Source organism: Crotalus tigris, unplaced genomic scaffold (genome assembly GCF_016545835.1).
Source record: "Crotalus tigris isolate CLP2741 ecotype Arizona unplaced genomic scaffold, ASM1654583v1 scf7180000018691.1937549, whole genome shotgun sequence".
NCBI lineage: Eukaryota > Metazoa > Chordata > Lepidosauria > Squamata > Viperidae > Crotalus > Crotalus tigris.
In genome coordinates, this window is record NW_024097150.1 from 198444 (window position 1) to 220753 (window position 22310).

The 22310-nt window shown below is 39.1% G+C and overlaps 1 protein-coding gene across 1 annotated transcript in view; it reads right to left on the bottom strand.

Annotated features, from left to right (window-relative positions):
• The window catches only part of SLC35F1 (solute carrier family 35 member F1), a 224554-nt gene that overhangs the window by 20306 nt on the left and 181938 nt on the right, over nt 1-22310 (bottom strand). The window contains 4 exon segments of the mRNA XM_039355479.1: nt 1267-1421; nt 5868-5920; nt 6912-7068; nt 7981-8140. Coding sequence (XP_039211413.1) covers nt 1267-1421; nt 5868-5920; nt 6912-7068; nt 7981-8140 — 525 coding nt within the window.

Sequence of the window (22310 nt, forward strand, 5' to 3'; positions counted from 1 at the left end):
TAGTTCCTTGCATTTTGTTTGATTTATATTTTCTTTGCTATAGGTCAGAGGAGAGAGAGAGAGACAGCGAAGCCCAGCAGCTCCTTGAAAGTATAAGGACTGTGAATTTTGGAAGAGATATTAAAGTGCTGGGATGGTTCTAATTAACCATAAAGCCTTTTGCTCTCCCATGAAGAGAGGCTTTTGTCTATTGGTCAGTGATTACAAAAAAAAAAAAGGGATGATGTAGCTGAGGTGAAGAACAGCTGTGCTGAAACCAAAGCAAGTGGAAAACATGCAGAGTAAATCATCCTCGGCATGATAATTAATACAAGCAATTTAATATTAATGCTTTATGCCTACGGTGATCGGGGATACTTTCATTCCTTGTACAAGAACAAAGCTAGGGATTACAACACCACAGGAAACTGAAGGCATCTGCTAGTTACAAGTTGAAAATATCACATTAAGTTACTTGCAATCCACAACATCCGGGTTATTCAATTCAAAATTGGAACTCTGCTTTGTCCAGCTGGGGAAATCCCAGAATGCCCTTATGCAGCAGATGTGCTTAATAATGGCTTCTTTTCCTTAACAACACATAAGGTTTAATCTGAACAAATGGGATATTTAAACACTGAATTTAAAAACCTAGTTTATGTTGATCAGCACAACTCTTAGATCAGGGGTCTTCAAACTTGGCCCTTTTATGACTTGTGGACTTCAACTCCCAGAATTCCTCAGCAAGGCATGCTGGCTGAGGAATTCTGGGAGTTGAAGTCCACAAGTCATAAAAGGGCCAAGTTTGAAGACCCCTATCTTAGATGCTATCCCCATTAGTGCAATGTTAATGTTAGCAAGACAGTGATCAATTACTCATATACAGGTAATCCTCGACTTATAGCCATTCGTTTAGTGACCATTTGCCATTACAACAACACTAAAGTAACTTATGACAGACCCTTTCGCTTAAAGCCACCTGGTTATGTGATTGAAATTCCAGTGTTTGGCCCACCAGCATGCATTTACAATGGTTGCAGTGTCCTGGGGTCATGTGATCACCATTGGTGAGCTTTCCACCAATGAGAAAAGTCAATAGGGGAAGCCAGACTCACCTAAAAACTATGTGAGTCACTTTAACAACTGCGGTGATTAACCTAACTGTGCCCCCCCCAAAAAAGTTGTAAAATTGGGCGCAATTAACGACTGCCTTGCCAACAACCAAAATTCTGGTCCCAATTATGGCCGTAAGCCGAGAACTACCTGTAACCAGATCAGTCCATTTACCTTGTAGTAGAAGAGAAAGAATCCACAGAAAAGGCTGTATAAATCTGCAGTAAGAAGAGAGAGGTTGACCGCTGTAGCACTCGTTTTCTTAATGACCACAGGCATGAAGCTGTAGAGGCCGAACATGCAGGCACTAAAGCCAACATATAGTAATCCTATAGGAAGGAAGGAAGGAAGGAAGGAAGGAAGGAAGGAAGGAAGGAAGGAAGGAAGGAAGGAAGGAAGGAACATAAATGATAAACAGTCAGTACTATGTTGCCCACCCTTTTCTGAAGGCAACTTTTCTGCTGAGAGAAAGAAACCTTTGAAGATTTCTAACTACCCAAGGTATGCCAGGAGAAAAGGAAGATGCCCTTATCTCTTTGTGATCTGAGGTAGCAGAGTCAGCCAAGACATAATCCAGGAAAAAAATAAATCTTACCTTCAGCTTTGTACTTGCAAGGATGGAATAAAAAAAAAACCTGAGAGAGTGACCTGTCGGGAGGTTTCAACGTCATGGCACACATTCCCATCCCGAGTTTTCAGACAATACTCCTGTGTATTTGGCTACCTAAAGTACGTGCTCTTGAAATGTTACAAACAAAAAAATAATTCATTCTTAGCCCTTGTTTGATAGCTTATAACCTGCCAGTGTTCACACTCACTCTCTACAGTCCTAACACTCTACCCTCATCCTCCCTGATTTGGATGTTTTATCTTTGTACAATATTACTACAAGAATGATAATCATTGTAAAGCGATTGTATGTACTATATTCACAAAAATAACAATATTCCCAAATTTAGAACTAAATGTAAAAAAACCACAGAAATTCAAAAGCAAAGTTATTCACAAGAATTAGCAACAAAAAAGGGATTAATGAGAGGCAACATCTCCCCTTTATTTATTTATATCCAGCCTTTATTGTTTTAATGAATAAGTCAAGGTGGCAAATATACCTAATCCCACTTCCTCCTCCTATTTTCCCCACAGCAACAATCCTGTGAGGTGCATTGGGCCATGAGACAGTGACTGGCACAAAGTCACCCAGCTGGCTTTCATGCCTAAAGCAGGATTAGAAGTCCCAGTCTCCTGGTTTATAGCCTGGGGTCTTGACAACTAGATCGAATTGGTTCTATCTGTATAAGTAGGCAAATATTGTTTCTTTCCCTGTGTGATTTATGTCACAATCTCATATCAATTTTTCTTGAAGACGGCTCCAGAACAAATATACTATAAATTTACTAAGGGAATGTAATTACTTTTAGGACCTTGGACATATAAAAGTCTATTTACAGCAGGGTTAAGATTCTTTTTTTTTCTTTTCCTTAAGAGTTACTTTCCCCTTGGTTTAAAGATCGAGGTACTAGTGGAACTAATGGCTACTATTAAAATGCAGCCATCCATCTTCTAGTAGTACACAGTACATATTCAGCACTTAATGTACACTGGGGAGTGGGGTGGGGTGGGGAGATTTTTGGGACAGAACAGTTAAACTTCTCCCTCACACACTATATTCCATTATTTCTTAGCTTCAAAGAAAACCACTGAGCTTTTGCAAAGACTCTTGGGTGCATCTTTTGTGATGGAAATAGGTGAGAGGCTAGCAAAACTGAGTAGAGAAGGTTGTTTTTTTGTGGAATTCTGAGTCTAGATCCTTGGCAAGGTCTGCAGAACCCTTACAGGTCAGAATTGTTCTGTTGCCTGATCTGTAGCATACAAAAAACATAATTACTCTGTTTTGACAGTCATAAGCTAGGCCCAGACATTATGCCAAGCCATGACTGAGTGTAATGCACACACTCATAAAAACACACAAAGCAAGCTTTGGCTTATTCGTGTCTGCAAAAAAAGGTGAATGACTTCATATGTGTTATGCAATTCATGTCATTTGCATAATGATGTCATAATATAATATCATTTTTCATCACCATGACTTCCCTGGATTTCTTTATTTAAGTTCTCAATATTTTCCTGCTCCATTTTTTTTTATTGTATTTCTATCCAACTGCAATCCAATATTTCTTTGGAAGCTTCATCCATTGCATGACTAAAAACACTAATGAAAAAATAATCATTAACTGCCCAGCCAAAATACATGATGTAACCAAAAGACATAATATAAACCAGAATAAAAGGAAAAGGAAAAAAAGAAGACACACCAGGCATACTTAGTTAAAAAAATAAAACTCTCCAAAATATTAGTTTATGTAGGAGATGACCAGGCTGAGCTCGAAGGAAGGGTCAAACACGTCATAAGTCACAAGTCCCTGTACCCCCGCAAGAGATCTAAGTCCAGCCCACCTTGAATGCCTCTCTTATCTCCCTCACAATTCCCTTAACATTCAGTTGGCAAGGTTCTTGTGGGGAGCTTAAGCTTGCAATAAATCTTTGTACTCATTTGAACTGTCCAAATCTCTCTATTTCCTGGGCATTTGACAGTTTCTTTTTTAAGACTTGCAGACTTCAATGCCCAGAATTCTCCTGGCCAGTCATGGATACCCTTGTGATACATGTAAATAAAATAAACTTGACTTTAATTTTTATCCCAGTTCTGTTCACTCTTAGCCCAGAAAAGGTTGCATCTCATTGATTTAGTGTAACGCGCAAATGGAATCCAAAATCAAGTGCTCTCTGCTCTAACAAAACATCTGCTTTTACTAATTGAACAGTAGCAAAATGTGCTTCAGAGGCTACCTGTTTACAGACTGGTGAAGCTGGAGGGTCTTTGCCTCAGAAACCACACCGCTGCTGGTGATTAGTTAATTCACACCACCAAACATATTTCTCCCATTTCTTCCTAAAAGGGAAACGAGTCCCAGAAGCCTTGTAAAAATCTCAACTGCTTAATCAAAAAGACCAGTCATGCTTTACATTGATCTGCGTTCAATTGAGGAACCATATTGGGGAGAAAAAAAAACAGGAAGATTTTTGCAACTGAGTGTAACAGCAGATGTGCACAGTTTCATTAAGGTTTGGGGCTAATTAGAGGAAATGATGAGGGAAGGCCCAATGGGAGCAATGGTCGACTGTGTCATTTATAACTGCACTCCTCAGCTATTGCCTCTGTAACCAGTCAGCTTAAGGAGCTCTCCAACCTGCTGCTGTTGATATTCACTTGGAAAGGAGCTGTTGAGGCTTACTGAGCATATGACCTCCCTTATTCCTGATTATAAGTGCAGTTGGGCTCAACGTGCCTTTCTGCATTAACTGGCATTTGTAGCCTTCTAATGCAGGTAATATCAAATGCCACCATTACTGTAGTACAGTGATGGCAAACCTTTTAGAGACTGAGTGCCCAAAAAACACCCCTGCTCCATGCCCCACCCGCTCCGCGCCCCACCCGCTCTGCCCCCGCAAGGCCACCCATCACCTCCACAGCCCACCACAGTAGATCGCCCAGGCGGCCCAGCAGCGTGGTGGCAGCCATGCCCTCCGCGCGTGCCCTGCAGCATCTGTGTGTGACAGGGCGTGAGGGCGGAGTCTTGTCCCCGCTGCCTAGCTGCCATGTGCTTGGCTGTGCTGCTCCACGTGGTCTGTGCCCAGGGGTGACTCCCCTCCAGGGGGGCTGCTGATGAGAAGGGGGCCGTGGGGAGAGGTGGGGCTGGGGCAACAGTGCATGTGCCCACAGAGAGGGCTCTGAGTGCCGCCTCCGGCACACGTGCCATAGGTTTGCCACCACTGCTGTAGTACTTAAGTAATGATCCTTCAAGAGGAAACTGTTTGCTGAGCACAGAAATGGTGTATACAGATGAAAAAAAAATATTTGTATCAATACAAAGATTGCACCCCCTAGTACAGCCTCCTCCCACACATTTTTCCAATTCTTGTACAAGGTGTAAAAAAATTTTTTTTTAAAGAATCCAAAGCGGTGGGGAGAAACAGGAGGTTGCCAAGTAGAGAGTTCTATCTCCTCTTCATTTTAAGTTTTTTTCCCCCTCTTGTTTTAAGTTAAAAACACACACACCAGACTGGTTTTTTTTTTTTTTAAATCAAGAAAGAGAAAAGAGAAAGAAGAAGTGACCAACAGAGCACATCTAGCCAATTCTTAGAAACGAAGACAAGATCTCTCTTGCCTATCCCACTAAGAAATGTGAAAAAAACCCACATTCTCTCAATTTCTATTTGCTTTGCTTTCAATTTGCCCATCATCATAAACAGGGCAAAGTAATGGGAGTGGACCAAATAATGAAATTAAACTATAAACTATGGCTGGCTTATGTGCCACACAAAGCCATTACTGCCTACCACGGTAATTTGCACATCCAAAAATATTTCAGTATTGTTCACTGATGGGAATGCAAATTTAACTAGTTGCCCTTTTTACAGTTCAAACCAAACACCTGTCAATGATGTGGTTGCCACATGATACTAAACTATAAACTATGATTTAGAAAACCCAGTGTAAGCAAGCTTGATGAACCCAGCTAATATTTACAAATTTTTCAACTTCAGCTGAATTCAATATAGGCTGCAAAAAAGGTGAATTCCCCTTATGTTATTTTTAGGCCCATGTGGAGCTAAACAAAGATGTTACCACCACTGTCATTTCAGCAATGCCTATAATCTCAAACATTTATTTTTCGAACAATAACCAATAGTAAAACAAGTTCCAGTCTTACCTATTTGCCAGTCCCAGGGAACTTTTAACAATTCTTTGTGTTCCATTATGGCACTGGAGGGAAAAATAAAGAAATAATTGATAAAGGAAATTCTAATTATTTCCAATTATTTCCATAAAATGAGGTAAATAAGTATATTGTTAAAACAGAGGAAATCTCATGCATGTGTTAATTAACACCAGATTTATACAAATAGCTCTTACTTTCTCTCTATATTTGAAATGTAATTAGCAAAGTAATGAGAGTTACTAACACACAATTCAGGGATGTGTAAGGGCGGGAGTAGCCTCATCTGTGAGTGAAGAGAATAATGTAGAAGGAATCTTTTTCCTCACAGAAACATTCCAGATAGTACATCAAAACAATGTCTAGTTATAATGGTGTATTAGCAATTGTAACAAACATTACACGATTGCCCAAGTTTAATGTCTGTTTATATATTATCTTCTATCAGTTTTTCTGATAGTATTAATACAGTTTTCTTAATGCTGTGGGGAGAATAGAAAGAAACAAATACATTCCTCATAGAAAGAAGCCTCATATTAATGTTATCACTGGAGACAAATAGATTATAGTTTTGTCTTGATGTTGGGATGAAAGTACCAAAAAAAGATATTAAAATAAAAGGACTGAAATCCTCAGTATTACTTAAGAAGTTAATCTTTTCCATATTGATTGTACAGGGAAAGATGATGAAAACGCATGCCCATAATCTGTTATGATAGATAGAAGTGTCACAGCACAGTGTCCAGACCAGACTCACTTTTTAACCCCTTGGAAATGGAGCAAATTATAGTCCTCAATTTGCAACCATAATGAAGCCCAGATTTTCTGTCGTAAGTTATGAAGTTCATTAGTTGAGGCACCCATGTGACTAGTCTAATTTGAAAAACTTTTTTTTGCTGTAGGGGTTAGCTAAATACAGTTGTTAAGCAAATGCCACAGTTGTTAAGAGAGTCAATGCATGGAACATGAGAGAAGATGGCTGTGGAATGTCCTCTATTTCCATGCAACAGTATGGAGTAGATGCCTCTCTTTACTTACAGCTGAATTCCACTGAAGAAGGAACCAAAGAGTCCAATCATCCCTAGGAACTCCACCCTACTCAGATTTCGTACGATGTACTCCTCGCAGACATTGGAGATGCCATAGAGAGTGGCCCCACCTAGTACTAGAAGATCACCTATAAGCTTATTTTCTCCTAGGAGCAAAAGGATTGTAAAAAAATAAATAAATCACAATTTGCTATTAGAAGTTATACTTCATTCCATTCAGAAACATTCTTTGTGAGTTTTAGACAAAAGAGTTTTGGTTACCATGTCTGAGTCTTCCTCTCTGCAGGCAAAGGTATTCAATCCACGTACATGGAAGTTATATCATAGAGCAGCGATGGCGAACCTTTTAGAGACCGAGTGCCCAAACTGCAACCCAAACCCACTTATGCATTGTCGGGTGCTGAATGGGTGTGGCCCATTGGCTGGGTGTGGCCAATTGGGTGGGTGTTGCCCATTGGATGGGCGTGGCTGTGGTGGTAACGGCAGACTGGGTGAGACTAAAAAGTTCAATCAATCAATTCCAACTTTGCAAGATTTTTTTTTCCCGCGAGAAGTTGAAATTGACTCATTGATTGAACCTTTTTTTTTTGCACACGGCGGCAGAGGCCTAAAGCGAAAAGGTTTTATAAAACCCTGCTGAAGGCCTAGGACTGGGGCAACGGCGCGCATGCCCACAGAGAGGACTCTGAGTGCCGCCTCTGACACCTGTGCTATAGGTTCACCACCACTGTCACAGAGCCATGCTACCTCAGGAAGTCATTCCACACATATTATAAAGTGAACTGTGGCTCACAAAAAAAAAAAAAAAAAAAAATGGGGCAAAGTTTCTGCTGCTTGGAACTCCAGGTATCATAGGATTCCCACAGTGGTCTCAGCCAACATGCACAATAGTGAGAGATGCTGGTAAAAATAGTTTAGCAAGATCCTTAGGGCCACTTCTGACATCATTAGGAAATCCATTATTTTCTCAAGCTGCCATGTTTCCACATGCAGACATTATCAGGGAACTTAGTAACAACAATAAAAACCACATTTCCTTCCAATCTGCAAAAACGTACCTGCTCCTTGCTGTCTTCCAACAAGCACATCTGTTCCTGCCATGCAACCCATGCCCAGAATGCAAACCACAATCCCGATGAAGTGCACTGCTTTGTATCGCACCAGGAGGAAGAACCAAGAAAGTAAGATCACAACTGGAATCACAAAACAATCTAGGAGCTGTAGGGGGGAAAAAAGAATAAAAAGTAAAGAAAGCATTCTGAATGGATCTTTTGAATGTAGTATAATCACACAGATCTGTAACTCAGAAAAAGATCTGACTGCAGTGGTTATTTCAGACAAACCTGGAAAATGATTTGGGAGCAAAACTAAAGACAGTCCATGGAAAACCCAGCACAAGAGGAATGCATGATGCCTCTTGGCCCAAATAATGCTTTTAAATCTAATTCTCCTAGGAAATCAATGAACATCTATAGATGGGATCAATCCATTTTCCAGGAAGGATGTTTTGTATTCAGAGCATCCCTTGGATAATATCATCATTAGTAAGTTTCAGATGGTTTCAGTCATGCCACTTATTTAAACCAGTGATAGTTCTTGTGATTAGTGTTTCTTCTCCTCCTCTGAAAAATATAATGCACAGAAATTATCTGTGCAAATATATTGCTAATTATCAGCTTGGACACTTAAGTAAGAACTGTATGTGTTGAGGTATGTACATATAGACACAGATATGTGCACACACAAACATACCCATACAGTTAGAAGTATAAGAGCTAAAATGAAATCTGGAGTTGAAGAGCTTAAGGGCACATTTACCCATTGTAGGAAAAGAGGAACACATAAATCATTGGTCGAAAAGATTTCTGGAATTGTTTAGTTTAACTAAGATCATTTTAAATATGTGAGTTCTGGTGAAAGAAAAGCTTCTGAATTTTCCCTTTTAATGTAAGATCATCATCATCATCATCATCATCATCATCATCATCATCATCAATTCCAGAGGGATACTAGCAGTCAAGCTGGACTAAGAAGGTTTCTTCTTAACACAGACCACCAAATAAAACCTATTTAAGGATGATGGAAATTGTCTTATTTGAGCTATGATAGCATCAGCCCAAATGGATGGCTATACAAGTATATCACAGTCCACTTCCATTTGTTTTGGTTATTTAGACATAGCTACAGGTAATATAGACACAGACATATATTTTCAGCTGATATATCAGTCAAGAATAAAAAGATGTATTATAACTTAGTGGTGGTAAGTAACTTCCAGGTGTATTTAAAACTCCAGTTATCATTAACTTTGGGCAGTGTGATGGTTCAGCAGTTAGGATGCTGGGCTTGTTGACTGGAAAGCTGACAGCCTGATTTGAGACCTGAGTGACATATGATGAGATGAGTGCCCATCTTTGCCTAGCTCCTGCCCATGTAGCAGTTCGAAAGCATGCAAATGTGAGTAGATAAATAAATACCAGTTTGGTGGGAGGAAACAGTGTCATGCTGACCACATGACCACAGAAACATCTTCGGACAGTGCTGGCTCATGGCCTTGAAATGGAGATGGGAGCTACTCCCTATAGTCAGCAACAACTACAGTAATATCCACAGGGATTCCTTTCCTTTCCTCTCCTCTCCTCTCCTCTCCTCTCCTCTCCTCTCCTCTCCTCTCCTCTCCTCTCTCTCCTCTCCTCTCCTCTCCTCTCTCTCCTCCCCTCCCCTCCCCTCTCCTTTCCTTTCCTTTCCTTTCCTCTCTCTAGCCAATAAGATGACTAGGAATTATGAAAACAATAGTAGAAAGAAAGCTGCAAAATATTTGGGTGCCCAATGCTTGCCTCTACGCTTGCCACTTCTGAAAAAGACTGAAAAAGAGACAAAGCCAAGAGAAGGCACCACAGAAAAAAACAAAAACCAACACAAGACTATGGATTAATGAATGTAAAGTTAGAAGAAGGACAGAAACGCCACTTATTTGTTTATTTTTTGCTTTGTTTGTTCCTATAAGAAGTGTGGTTCCTTTACAAAGATAGCTGTAAAACGAAGATGTATATAAACAATATAATACATAAAAAGTTGCCTCCTAAATTGTAAGAAGGAAGCTTGTTTCCACTCCAAAGTTAATATGTTCCAAATACTGTTTTTAAAGAATAAGCCACATAATACCTAGTTTTAGCCTTGAAACCCTAAGCTTTTTTTAAAAAAAAATCTAATTGTTACTGATCAGTGTCTGCTTTTCTGGATACCAAGAAGATCAGCTACAAGAAGATTAAGCTTCTCTTAAAGATCAACCTACTGTACAAACTAGGACATGCCATTTGAAGTCCAAGAGATTGATCTTTTTTTTGTTTTTGCTTTTTGTTTTGTTCTGCTCATTAGTTAACAATTACACATAAAGAGAAGCAAAATTATATCAAGGACTTTCTACCATATGTTACCCCGTCTCTTCAACTGCTAAATTTAATATCATTAAAATAAAAATGATACAACTGACTTACAGAATGGCATCAAAACAAAAGACAACAATTAACACGTAGACAATATGCCAACCCGAAAGCAAAACAATAACAGTCAAAAGAAACATGCCAAAGTCTGTCTATGCTAAGGTGATCAACCGTCCTCCTTTTGGGAGGACAGTCCTCCTTTTTTGAGTTCTGTCCTCTCTCAAAAAGTGTCCTCCTAAATGTCCTCCTTTTCCACATACCGTCCTCCTTTTGGGAGGACAGTCCTCCTTTTGTGAGTTCTGTCCTCCCTCGAAAATGTTCTCCTAAATGTCCTCTTTTTCTATATTTGAAGACTTATCTGCAGGGCTTTTTTTTCCTCATAGGACGCCCAGAAGGCGTTCCGGGACCTTTTTTTGATGGTTTTTTTTAACTTTTGCCTGAGCTGTGCTACTCTCCTTATTGGCTTTCAAAAGCCAATAGGAATTGCTGCTGCGTGCGCCAAAACCCAGGCGGCAACTTTGCACATGCAAGTTGCAGGAACTTTGCACCCCTCACTGCTACCCAACTACACCATCTCTTACTTATTTCCTCAGATAGCTGGAGGAGACTGGAGTGGTAAGTTTCTCTTGATGTTCCCTGTTCAGTTCTACATGGGGATGCACAGGGTAGGCGGTGGTGCTGGGGGGTGGCTGCAGGGCCGAGCCAGCGTGGCTGGTGCTTTGCGAGCCACGGGGCCAGCTCTATAGGGATGCGCAGGGTGGGCAGTGGTGCTGGGGGGACAGGTGCAGGGCCGGAGCAGCTGGTGCTTTGCCTTTGCGAGCCGTGGGGCCGGCTCTACGGGGATGCGCAGGGGGGACGGTGGTGCTGGGGGGCGGCTCTGGGCCGGAGCTGGCTCGGCTGGTGCTTTGCGAGCCGCAGGGCCGGCTCTCCACGGCAGGGCAGCGGTGCTGGCGGGGCGGCTGTGGGCGGGGGCGCGGGGGCAGTTGACCTTCCATGGGCTGCACCAGCTGGTGGTCTACGCAGTGCTGACCTGCGCTACCACCACTTCACCCTGTGCATCTACGTGGCCATCCTGGAGCGCCTGGCTCACAACACCTGCCTCTGCCGCCCACACCCATGCAGTCCAGCCGTGTAGATTTTTGGACAAGTGAGAAATCGAGATTGAATGTTGATACTCTAGCTGCAGCACTTGCCGTAAAATTCAATATGAAGGATATTTCTTGTTCAGATATTTCCAATATATTGTTAGAAGATGATACATTGACAAAAAATATTCATTCAATGGAAAAGTACTCATTTAAATAATTAATAGGCATGTAAGCATAATTACAATATAAAATGTTATTGTTACAAATGTTTTTATTATGCATTGATCATATTATAGTGTATTCTGTATTATTGTTGCAATAAATACAATGTTTCTTTTATTTACAATATTTTTTTCTTCAATTTATTCGTGTCCTCCTTTTTGTTGTAAAAAAGTTGGTCACCTTATCTATGCTCACATTTCTTCTTCAACCTCCTCACCTAGGCTCCATGCACAAATGCGTAATACCATCCCAGAAGTTCACACCAGACCTCACTTCAGTCCCAAATGGGCAGTTTTCCCATCTTCATACTCCATAGGCAGAGTTCACACGTACAGTATATGGCAGCTAGCAAATTACCTCCCCAAAATTTACGTACAATACACAAATACCATCCCAGAAACATCCCCCCAAAACATACACACACACATATATATATAGAAAAAAAATCTCTTCTCACCCCTATGGATGGTCTGTGTCTTCCTCAATCTTGGCTCCTCTCTCAGAAACCTGGGAGTCTGAGCAGTATCTTAGCTATTCTAGCACTGCATTATATTCCAAGACTCTCTCTCTCTGTATGTGTGTGTGTGTGTGTGTGTGTGTGTGTGTGTGTGTGTGTATACACATATATTCCTCCTGATTTCCGCAGCCGCTCAGACTGGTGCAGAATTTTTCCTTTTCCTTTTCTCATTTTTTCCCCCTAAATCTCTTTGCAACAGTGCCTGTTAATTAATGAAAAGAAAGGGAAAAGATATGTGTTATTGAAACTAACAGAAAAAAGAAGGATGAAATAGGAACAATCTATTACAAATACAGCACAATAAAATGAATGAAGGTTGTCTGATCTTTCAGAGTATAATTGATGAATAGTCACAAAGAAGTGGAAGTGTAGATTTATTTAATCAATGAAAGGGCTAAATGTCAGGAACTGTGAGTTGGTGTCATCACAATTGTTGTTCAGACATCTGAAAGTAGGATTTATTAGTTGGTGAAAGATGCCTTTTATGGTCCTGTTAATGGTGATAATAAAAGAACAAGATATGAGGTTCAGGGAACATTCTGAAAAATTATTCTGTTCAATGACATGATGGACTGGAAATGAGATGAGAAAGGACAGAATTAGGCCATTCAAAGACCCAAGAATGGATAAGAAAACTATCTGCTTAGGAAAATATCTTTATTTCAATCATGTCATTTAAGAATAAGACTATTCATACATAAAAGTTTATTTTATTTATTTGATTTTTTTATCCCACCTTTATTATTTTTACAAATAACTCAAGGCATCCAGCATACCTAATACTCTACTCCGTTCTCCTTCCATTTTCCCTACAATGATTCTGTGAGATGGGTTAGGCTGAGAGATAGTGACTACTAGATTAGCCAATTGGTTCTCATTTCCAAAGCAGGAATATAACTCACAATCTCTTGTTTTTTTAGGCCAGCACCTTCACACTACATCAAACTGGCTCAGTCAATCAGAATAGAGCTGGAAGGGATCTTCAAGGTCTTCTAGTCCAGCCTCCTACTCAAGCAGGAGACCCTATACCATTTCAGACAAATGGCTGTTCAGTCTCTTCTTAAAAACCTCCATTGATGGAGCACCCACAACTTCTGAAAGCACTGAAGATTCCACTGTTTAATTGTCCTCACTTTTAGGAAGTTCCTCCTTAATTCCAGGTTGCTTCTCTCCTTGATTAGTTTCCATCCATTGTTGCTTGTCCTGCCCTCTGGTGCTTTGGAAAATAAGTTGATCCCCTCCTCTCAAATACTGGAACATTGCTATCATTACGTATCTTTAGTTACAATAATATAATCGCAAGTGAATAAGAAAGACTAAGATTAAAAGGGTCATTTGATAGGATGCAGATGTAACTAGGTAAGATAAAGGTAAAGAAGTCCCTGCGGATTTTACTCCACTAGTCATTGCTCACTATAGGGGAGCATCTCCATTTCAAAACCATTGAGCTAGCACTGTCAAAGACATTTCTGCGGACATGTGGCCAGCATGTAACAGAGCACTGTTACCTTCTCACAAAATTGGTATCTATTTATCTACTCACATATGTAACTAGAGAAAATGTTAAACTATGAATGTGACTTATTTATGAAGTTGCTTACGTGTGACTTAACATGTGGGAAAACTACATTTGTTCTTGATGATTGGAAGAATGCTGTTACTGTTCCCCTTTTGTTTATTTATTAGATTTATATCTTGACTTAATTCAGGAGCGCAAGGAGGTATAGAACAGCTTCTTTTTCTATTTTTCTCTTTAAAAAATCCTGGAAGGTAGTTTGGTCTGAGAAAGACTCATCCAAGGAACCTCTCTGGCAGAGCATAGACTTGAACTTGGCTCCCTGCCCTGCCCTCCATCAATCCAACACTGAAAAATGGGTGAACATTAAAAAGGAAACTCATTGTATGCTTGTCGATTTACAGAAAACATATGACAAGCGAATAGGTTTGAATTATGGAAGGTTGTGAGTGAATACAGAATTCAAAGTTGGTTGCTGATTAAGTGTAGTCAATGATGGAAGATTGTGCATCAGGAATGCTGAATGTTTTGTTTTCAACTCTGAATAGAGAGTAAAGCAAAGAAACGTGATGTCTCCTTAGTTGCTTAATGTATTGTGGATAAATGTACATTAGAAAGAATATGATGGTATTAACAGTATGTTGGGGATGTGATCGTATATGTCATTTTGGTATGGAGGAGTTTGAGATGCAAAGAATCTGGGATTTTATTGGGATATGATTTGCTGCAGGACAAACATTGGCTACAAGTGCTGGACTAGAAACTGGAAAATTTCCAATCTTGCCTTAGGCGCAAAAACAAAAGCTCTCATTCTGTCTTGGTCATTGGAAGAAGATACTAGCAAGATAGTTCTGAAAAATATTTCCAAGAAAATTAGCTAAATTTATTCCTGTAACCATCAAATGGATTGAAAGGGCCATAACAACAACAGCAAACAAATATTTGAAGAATGGAATCATCCTAGCAAAATCAGGAGAGTTGGCAGATATAATAGATCTGTATTGATTATCTCCACATAATACAGTACTTCATAAAAACATTATGATGCTTTCATTGGAAAAGGTCTCTGATTTCCTCCTTGGGAGAATGGATAATTAAATTGTTGGAATATGTCTTAATGTCTAGAATAATCTAATATTTAAGAACTAAATCTGATGTAGAATATAATATTATTGGAAACCATTTTTGGACTACAATATAATACATGGGATCATGCCACATCTAAAATAAATGTGTTAGGGTTTATATCTTAACCCGATGTATAATTTATAGTGTTGATTTAATATATGGGTTTACTATTTACAGTCTTTTTTATTATTTGAACTGTGTTAACCAACATTTTTAGACTAAAGCTCTAGAGCAGGGATAGGCAACCTTGGCTCTTTTATGACTTGTGGACTTCAACTTCCAGAATTCTGGAAGTTGAAGTCCAAGAGTCATAAAAGAGCCATGGTTGCTTATCCCTGCTCTAGAGGGACATGTAGGCTTTGATTAGAAAACAGATCTAAAATATCTTGCATTATCATAAGCTTCTAATGATGCATTGGATTATATTGGTTTTATAATATTTCAGAATTATTGTTTATTCACCCATCGTTCATTATCTAAACCTCTTTTTCTGTTTGTATCAAATATTTCTTATATACTTTTAAAATAAATAACAATAAAATGGGGAATAAAAGTAAAAAAATAAAATAAAAACATTTTGGCTGCTTTCTATCTCAGTGGCATCCTTGTCCAGTTATCTAACAAGCCAAAATATTATTTAGTTTGGTAGTTCCATTTGCTATCCCTTGTGGGTCCTTTCCATGGACATTTTTCTGAGCACAGATCAATTTTTTCTCAGCTGGCCTGCGGGCTGGTTTCATCATACTGAAGCCGTGCCCACCCCTTTGCCGGCAATGCAAAAAGAGTCGTGATACATTGTGACATGTCATGTGATATGGTGAGTTTGACACCCATGCTCTAGTACAGTGGCGGAGAATCTATGGCACGCGTGCCAGAGGCGGCACTCAGATCCCTCTCTGTGGGCACATGCACCATTGCCCCAACCCCGCCTTCCCCCACAGCCCCTCCTCACCAGCAGCCCCCCTGGAGGAGAGTCGCCCTCAAGCAAGGCCCACGCGGAGCAGCATAGCCAACGACATGGCAGCTGGGTAGCGGGGACAAGACTCTGCCCTCACACCCCATCATGCGCAGTTGATGCTGTGGGGTGCAGCGGAGGATGCGGCCACCATGGCACTGCTGGGATGTCTGGGCGATCTGTGGCAGGCTATGGAGGTGGTGAGTGGCCCTTCGGGTGGGCGGAGTGCGGGCAGAGCGGGGGAAAGCTAGGGGCAGGGTGGGGCAGAGCAGAGGCGGTTTTGGGGCACTCGGTCTCTAAAAGGTTTGCCATCATTGATCTAGTAGGACTACTTAGCTGCTCTGAGTAACATACCTCTCATAGGGAAACTTTCACTCTGTCCTTTCTGGGGTAATCCCCTGGGTCCTTGTATTTTTAGAAAAGGGGATGGAATATGTGTGGTTTGCACAATTTCCCATAATATTCATGCAGCAATATCTGAACCCTATTTGGACTCTAGTCTTTTCCTAAAAAGATGGGTGCCCTTATCTACTCATGGAAACTCAACCTCCTCCGAACTGCAAGATTTATTCTATCCCATCTCAACATTTGGAAAAAGCATGAGGTTCAATCTCACTTTTCATATGATCATAATTATAAGGGAAATCAAAACATAAAGATGTCGTTAATAGTATTTTTCCTGAAATTTCTAGTTGAGCTTAGAAGAAAAATGGAAATGTAAAACACTTTGTTGTTGCTGTTAATATTCCCTAGTTGAATTTGAAGGGAAGCTATTACTCAGAACTCCATCTTTCTCCCCACAAGAGGTCAGTGCTGTCAACTCTTAAAATCTCAGGCAGTGCTGGTTTCTTTTCTGGAAAAATTGTACTACAACAAGCTTCCATCTCATCCTTATGTTTTATAAATTCAGCAGTAAGTATCTATGCAGACTTTTTCTGTCTCTGTTGTTTCCTGGTTTAAAACAAAACAAGAAAAAGGGAGCAGAGTAAGTGATAGAGAGCATGGGGAGAGTGAGATGCCCACAATACAAATTGTTGAAAATGAGAGCAAAGACAATAGTGAGAACAACTTGAAGAAAAATTACTTTACAACAAAAGTTTATGTTGTATCTTGAGATGAATAAAAAATTAAATTTGTGAATTAGTGTGTGCTTTAATAAAAAGGGATAGAAATAATCTGAATTTTTAAAATGAATGTGAGAGAAAGCTAAACTAGAATATATAATAATAATAATAATAATAATAATAATAATAATAATAATAATAATAATAATAATAAAGTTGGAAGGGACCTTGGAGGTCATCGAGTCCAACCCCTTGCTCAGGCAGGAACCCTACACCATTTCAGACAAATGGCTGTCCGGTCTCTTCTTAAAAACTTCCAGTGTTGGAGCATTCACCCTTCTGGAGGCAGGTTGTTCCACTGGTTAATTGTTCTAACTGTCAGGAAGTTTCTCCTTAATTCTAAGTTGCTTCTCTCCTTGATCAGTTTCCATCCATTGCGTCTTGTCCTGATTTCAGGCGCCTTGGAGAATAGCTTGACTCCCTCTTCTTTGTAGCAGCCCCTTTATTTACATAGGGTACTGAATAAATAACCCTTGAGAGTCTAGGTTTCAGTCTTTAAGTGTCTAACAAGTAATTTGTCCTCTCTTTTCTTCTGACAAAATCCCCATAATTTACTACAGAGGCTTGTACAGCATGATTCTCTTGTGCATCTAGGTATGACACATTTTTGGATTGAATTTTTATTAGAAATTACAACAAATCTCAATAAATGGGAAAGAATTTGAGAGACCCTAAGCATATATAAAGCAGACTGGTAAACCTCTGATCAAGGATACTGCCTTCTCTACCAAAAACACCTAATTCACTATTGCACGATAGGCTCATTCTTTTGATCTGAGGAATCAAGAGAAAATATGGGAAATTTCGATTCCAGCCTGTCTTCTTTCTAAGCAGAAACAAAAGGAGCCAATTTGAGCCTGTCCTAAACTCCAGTGATGGAAAAAAGCTCATGGATGCTGTACTGGCAGTGTGGAAATTCGTTAAGCTTGAGTATCCTCCACTGACTCCTAAGACAGGCTCTGGGCACACAAGACTTAATTGTCTATGGAGATTCTCCAGGTCATGGGTTGTCCCAAAGGTGCATTTTCAAGAGGCGACTGGACTTAGTTTGTTTTCCCTTGAAGACGTTTCACTTCTCCTCCAAGAAGCTGAAGAAACATCTTCAAGAAAAACAAAAACAAAGTTAAGTCCAGTTGCCTTTTGAAAAAGTACCTTAATACTTTTCTTATTATCGGTTTATCCTGTGTTGTCAATGTCCACTTATATGTACCATTGGGGCAGTGTGATTCTTTGCAGATGGAAACAAAATAATTACTTTTTTAAAAAATGTTCAAATGAATTTTAAAATTTAAAATTTTCAAATACCTCTTGCAGTGCATGTACATTGGCATATCCATCCATGTATCATAATTATTTGAAAGAGCAGTTTTGATATCTGTAGGGGTAATATTGATCTTTACCAATATCAAAGCAAAATGCTGGTCAATGTGATTCCACCAATATTTAGAAAGCAACATCTGTGCTGGTTTTCTATCACTGGCTCCTCCATCTTTAACAATACTCTCTGTTGTCACATTTGATCAGTTCCTTAATGCTGCCTCCAAGCAAACTATATATCTCCCCCCTCCCCCAACAACTGCCACTTTTCAATGATTGGCATTCTGCTATAGCAACAGCTGTTTCAAGCAGAAATAAAATTTATTTCAGAAAGGATTTTTTTTTCACTTGCTACCTTGCTGCTTCTCATTGTTGTTTTCCCCTCTAGTCATATCTAATGTGACAGATTTCAGAATCAGATATTCTCTACATAATTTTTGTTTCTAATTATAAAATGGTGCTTATATAACCAATCTAGTTTTTTTCCCTAAAACTCAGATTTAAAATTACATCATAAATGAAGCCTGTTTGAAGTTCTGCTCAGCAACCTTTTTTCCTTATTGTAAAACCAAAGAGAAGTCTATTTAAGCATCTGTCTTGCAGAAGGCAATAGAAAACAAATTGCAGAGTGGGACAGAAATTGCTAAACATGAAGCATATTGGCTATATTTGTTTTGCTTTTTTGATATCAAGAATCTTACTTTGGTTTTTATGGCTAACTCTACCATGTGCTAATTTCATCATCAGGCCCTATATGTTCATATTTCCCATTTGAAAAATAATGATGAAAAGTGCCAAACTGCTCAAAAAGAAGCAGGTCAGGGTGAAAAAAATTTAAAGAAAACAATTACATAACTAGATCAAGCCCACCATCAGGGATGCTACAATATACTTTGTCTTATATTTTACAATGGGAGAACATGGTAAAAATCTCCATAAACTAGCATGTCATACAATAACAAGCAGAGCTACTATTTGAATGGGAAAAGCTGAAAACAACAATAATCGTTTGTAAGACCAAGTAAATAAACAATAACAACTTTCAAATTGAAAACTGGTATGGTCGTTGATGCATTTCAACATAATCTAGTTGAAAAGAATCTAGTTCCATCTGAGCAGAAAGGAAGCCACCCAAATAGCAAAGGAACAACAACAGCAACAAAAAAGCAGCTTCCAATTGACCAACTTGAATGTAGCTTAGATTGATTATAAGAAGGCATTTGACTCCCTGCAACGTGATTGGATAAGCAAGTGCCTAGAAATAACAGGCATCAGTAGAAACATCAGACGTTTTATTCAGAGATCAATGGCATAATTATCACAGTTGATCACCAATGATACAGTTGCTGCTCAATGGTAATAGAGTGGAAAAGATTAGATCAAGAAAGGAATCTTTCAAGGATGCTTACTATCACCACTACTGTTTGTAATCACATTATTTCCTCTATCAACAATAGTGTACGAATCAGGCCATGACTATCAATATCAAAAACATCAGTTAATTATCCCACCTCCTTTACATGGACAATCTGAAGCTGTATGGAAAATCATCATCTGATGTGGAAGTGTTCCTCAATACTGTCCAACTATACAGTCAGGATATTGCGATGAATATTGCTGGACAAATATGCCACTCTCATCATTAACAGGAGAAAAATAGTGAAAGCTGATCAAAGTTAAAATTAACTCAAAGACATACAACCTCGCCCACCCAAACCCTGTAGATAAGGTCCTTGGCAATTCATGGAATTTAGGTAATACTGAGGGAAGCTGGGAATTGTAATGGAGACTTTTCCTTCCTCTGACTTTGGTGATCAGGTGTCCTGTGATCTTGATGGCTTCTTATGAAACATGTAATGCTGAAATCGAGAAAGACCATTCTAATTCTTCCTTCCCCAGTAGCTGTACTATTCCTAAATTCATTTACACACAACATTGATGTGAGTTAATGCTATGGTATCCTGCAGTCATGGCACAAAGAGACCAACAATATTGGCTCATATCATTGTCACTAATATTCTCAACTAGTGGAATCTGCTTTTAAGAATTTTAAAAGAAAGATAAAATTGAATATATAATGTCAGGTCTGGCTGGCATTAAAATACAAAAATAGCATTTTTATAACACAGCAGGACAAAAATGACCTAAGACATTTGATAATGTACTGATTGGGAAAAAAGCCAAACGCACAGATTACCATTTTTTTCATCGAATCAGATTCATAAGGGGCACAAATAAGTGAAGAAATTTACTTTCCTTCCTAAAATAAAAGTTATTTTAGAGCATCAGTTGTGATGAAGATTCCACACATTCACTTTGAAAAAAATTGGCAGAACATGCCCAGTAGATGCTGTTCCATATAATGCAGAAGAAAATCTATCTAAAAAAACCAATGCATAATTCATGACATTTTAAAAAGAAACCCAGTAATGTGGAATACGTAATATAGAATGCTGGCATCTACTTAATACCAAGAAAGTGAAAAGCCAGAAAATAGTTCATATATAGGAAGAAAGACCTGAACATTTTGTGAGATATGTGTGGGAGAGAGAATTTTGTCCAAGTGAAAAGTAAGATTTCTAACTGTATTTAGAATATATTGCTTGAGTTATTCCTACTGAATGTTCAGATCCAGCGAACAGCAGTAGGAACGAATTTGGAAATAGCATGCAGGCATGTGCAAAATAGCAAGCATATGCAGAAGCCTTTTCCTGAAATACCAAAGAACTGGCTAACTAAAATGTAATGCAGCATCTACAATAGTTTATAAATTCTTTCATCTCTTTTAAAAGTCACTGAAATGGCCATGTATACTCAAGTGGCTATTTTCTCTGACTTATACTAGAATACACCAAATCTCCAACAGTCTATAGGATCAGAAAACAGATGTTCCTGAAGTTTTTAATTTCACAGGGCTTGCTTACTGATTTGATTATCAGATTTCTGTCTTAATTTTAAACAGTAGATAAAGGCAGAATACAGTACAGTAGATACATAGGTCATAAGAACACGAGGGACATGAAATATTGGAAGTTTATCATGCTGTTCTTTTTTTTCCTGCATACCTGCATACCCGACTTGCAGGAATTCTTAGGCGTTGCCTTTTCTGTTTCTAACAGATTCCAGCTCTCCGTAGATGAGGGCTCATATCACCAAATGTTTCTCTCTATAAAGAAAAGATTTTTCACACCATATGGAAGTGTGAAAGGAAAAAAGAATAGATTCCTTTTTCTGACCAATGTATCTATTTATCAATTTTAGGACAGACAACCAAATAGATAAATCATTACCTCTATTCTGAAATGTATCAACTACCGTATATGCCAGCGTATTAGGTGACCCGGCGTATAAGACGACCCCCGTCTTTATAGCCGGGCCGCATTCCTAGAACGTCGTCTTATACGCCGGAAACTACCAGTATTTCCGGCGTATAAGACGACTCGGCGTATAAGACGACCCCCGTCTTTGGTGCCGATTTCAGCGCTCGCGGAAGTCGTCTTATACGCCGGCATTTACGGTAGATAAAAATTAGACTTCAGGGAAAGTTTGGATTCATATATGCAACTGTTTTGGACAGTAGATATTTGGAATTTAATAGTATATCATAGAAGCTATGGCTAGACTTGGTGTTAAAGAGCAGCTTCCCCAATTCTAAAATGGCCAGTCAAAAAATTAAAAGGGGAAGGGGGACAGGCAGTTCTGAGTAGTTCTGCTTTCTTCCTGTTGCTTGTCACCTTCTTGCCACTTTCTCTCACTAATGGACCAATCATTTCCTTAATTTTTTTCTTGTTTCTTACATGTTAAAAGAAACTTTTTTTTGTTATTTTTTACTTTTGTTGCAAGCCTTAGTTCATTTTGAATCTTAGCTTTCCTCACTTCATCTTTGCAGACTCAGGCTATTTGCTGACATTCTGCCTTAGTTATGTGCCCCTCTTTCCATTTTTTATACTTGTCCTTTTTGTCTTTCAATTCATCAGAGACTTTTTTTATGCAGCCATGGTTTCTTTTGAGAGCTGTTTTTTTCTTCTTCGTTGGTATTGTGCTAGACTGGGCTTTTATAATCTCACTTTTCAAAATT